The sequence below is a fragment of the Phodopus roborovskii genome, unplaced genomic scaffold (assembly GCF_943737965.1).
Source record: "Phodopus roborovskii unplaced genomic scaffold, PHOROB, whole genome shotgun sequence".
NCBI classification, from domain to species: domain Eukaryota; kingdom Metazoa; phylum Chordata; class Mammalia; order Rodentia; family Cricetidae; genus Phodopus; species Phodopus roborovskii.
Window position 1 is genome coordinate 23,809,191 of NW_026126567.1, and position 2,227 is coordinate 23,811,417.

The 2,227-nt window shown below is 42.8% G+C and overlaps 1 protein-coding gene across 1 annotated transcript; it reads right to left on the reverse strand.

Moving 5' to 3' along the window:
• Nucleotides 1-604: 604 nt before the first annotated feature.
• Tmem74 (transmembrane protein 74) lies at nucleotides 605-1,978 on the reverse strand. The gene has a single exon (XM_051202493.1). It carries the CDS (start codon nucleotides 1,632-1,634, stop codon nucleotides 717-719), a length of 918 nt encoding a protein of 305 aa, XP_051058450.1. The 5' UTR covers nucleotides 1,635-1,978; the 3' UTR covers nucleotides 605-716.
• Between the last annotated feature and the right edge of the window lie 249 nt (nucleotides 1,979-2,227).

Sequence of the window (2,227 nt, forward strand, 5' to 3'; positions counted from 1 at the left end):
AGCAACTATTCTACTTCATTGGGAGAAAAGGCTTAAGGAAAACACCTTGTGTTAATAGTTAAGCTCACGTGGGTCTGAAGATAATTTATATCGTTTTCTTTATCATAAGGTACATATTAATGACACAGTTGTCAGTTTTAAATACAGTAATAACTTAAAATAAAGTGTTTTATAGCTTTTAAAAAATAACCATCATCCATAAGTTTCAAAACATTCACACTCCCACAGTCTACATTTTAGTGTTTGGTTATATTACAGGAATAAAATTTTAGCAAGAAAATGGAAAAGCACCTTGGGAATGCAATGTAAGCCTTACTATTTAATTAGTATTTGTCACAGAATAGATTGTCATGTGATTGCATTATTCAGGAGCCCTTATAATACCCAACTTTATTATCCATGTTTATGTAAAACAAAACACTTGTATATTATGTCAGTGGAAATACTTTGCTATAGAAGTAGAAATTCATGGTCATTACAGGTGAATTCATTTTCAGTTTTCTGTAAGATGGGAACAGATAGCTGGCCATGGTGTCTTTTACATCGCACACAAGTTTTCTTTAAAAAAAGAGATTCATGGAAACAAAACATTTGCTGTATTTTGGCATGTGGAAAATAACAACAACAAAAGAAAACCTTTCTTGCCAAACAAATAAGACACTGTTAACTTAATTTTTTCACATATAATGCATGGTTGTCTCACAAGGCTATCAGAATTAACTCTGTACAGCAAGGGCATCTTCCTCCACCAAGGATAGTTCCAGGGTGTTTTCATTAGCGCTGGTTTTCATCCTGAAGTTGAAAGAACCATAGAGTTTTGCAGACTCCTTAGAAGAGGCAAATCTATTTCGACGATAGAGCTCCCCCTTCCACATAGACATCATCAGCAAGCAGGAAAGAACGACTCCCCCGAGTGTGAGGAGGCAGAGCCCAGCGATCACACAGCGGTCCAGGTGTGCACCTAGCCTTGCACTCTCTTTTTCTAGGCGTTCCATCTCCCGGGCTGCCACTGTATTGGGATCCACTGTCACCTCCCGGGGGACAATATAAGAAATGATCACCAGCAAGATACCCGTGACCAAGAACAAGATGGCACTTATGAAACCGTAGTCTATAGACTTCCCTGAAGATGTGGCTTCTGAACTTGTATCATCTTCATCTTCAGATATCAAAGACATGGCAGCATCATGGGACCATTCATTAGAGTTTCCCCAGCCAAGATCTCCAGGGTGATTACAGCCTTTTGCTGATGGGGACCTCTGACTTCTCTGTTCTAGGTTGACATTCTCATCCACATAAGTAAAAGAAGTTTCTAGTTCCTGGCTGCAACAATTGCAGACTTTACGATCTGCCATTACCTGATTGTTTCCTGAGTCAGAAGGTCCTGGTGGGAAAAAGCTTGGCTGAATAGCATAGTCTTGGAGCAAGGAGGTTGGGGATGCTGGAGAAGGGCTAAGTCTAGACACTTCCACTACAGCTGCTCTTGGTGTGGATGGACAGTTTTTCTGAGAGCAAAGGGCAGCTGTGATGGGCGCCTCCTCTGCCTGGTCACCAAGAGTCTCTCCTGAACTCCAGTCCACAGCATTGCCCAAGTCCTCTGGCTTCTTCCTCTTAGTCAGGGAGTGGAGCTCCATGGGAGCTGCTTAGAATCCCTGAAGCAATTTCCAGAAATTTTGCCAGTGGCACCCCAGTAAGATAAGAACCTAGCAGATTCTAAGCCAGTTCTATAGAGAGGCCTGCTCCTCTGGTCCCCATTTCCTTTATAGCCATGGTGGATTCAGGACACCTTAGCCTCAGTTCCTCATGAGAGGGGCGTGAAGGAGAAATGGAACCTGGTGGCAGAAGAGTATGGAAATGGCAAGTCTTCAGACTTGTCACAGGGTTAGCAGGGGAGAAACTCAGGTCAGGGAGGAGAAGGAGCAAGGAGGAAGTGACAGTATCTATGGAGAGAGCACGCTGCCGTCACCAGGCCAAATTTATCCAGGGACTCACACATTCCTGTGACAGAATCCCTTGAACAAGAAGGCAAGTTTCCTGTAGAAAGACATAAAGGAGAAAGGCAGGGCCCTATTTAGCAGAGCTGCCAGATTTCTGGAGTTCTTGAGCAAGGGCAGACTTCTTAACAATTCAATTAGAGTGCATGTTTATACTCCAGTTCGGAACAGATCCTAATACAGATTAAGGCTTTAATGAATGCAGGTTCCTATCAGCTGGGTGCCATTGAATC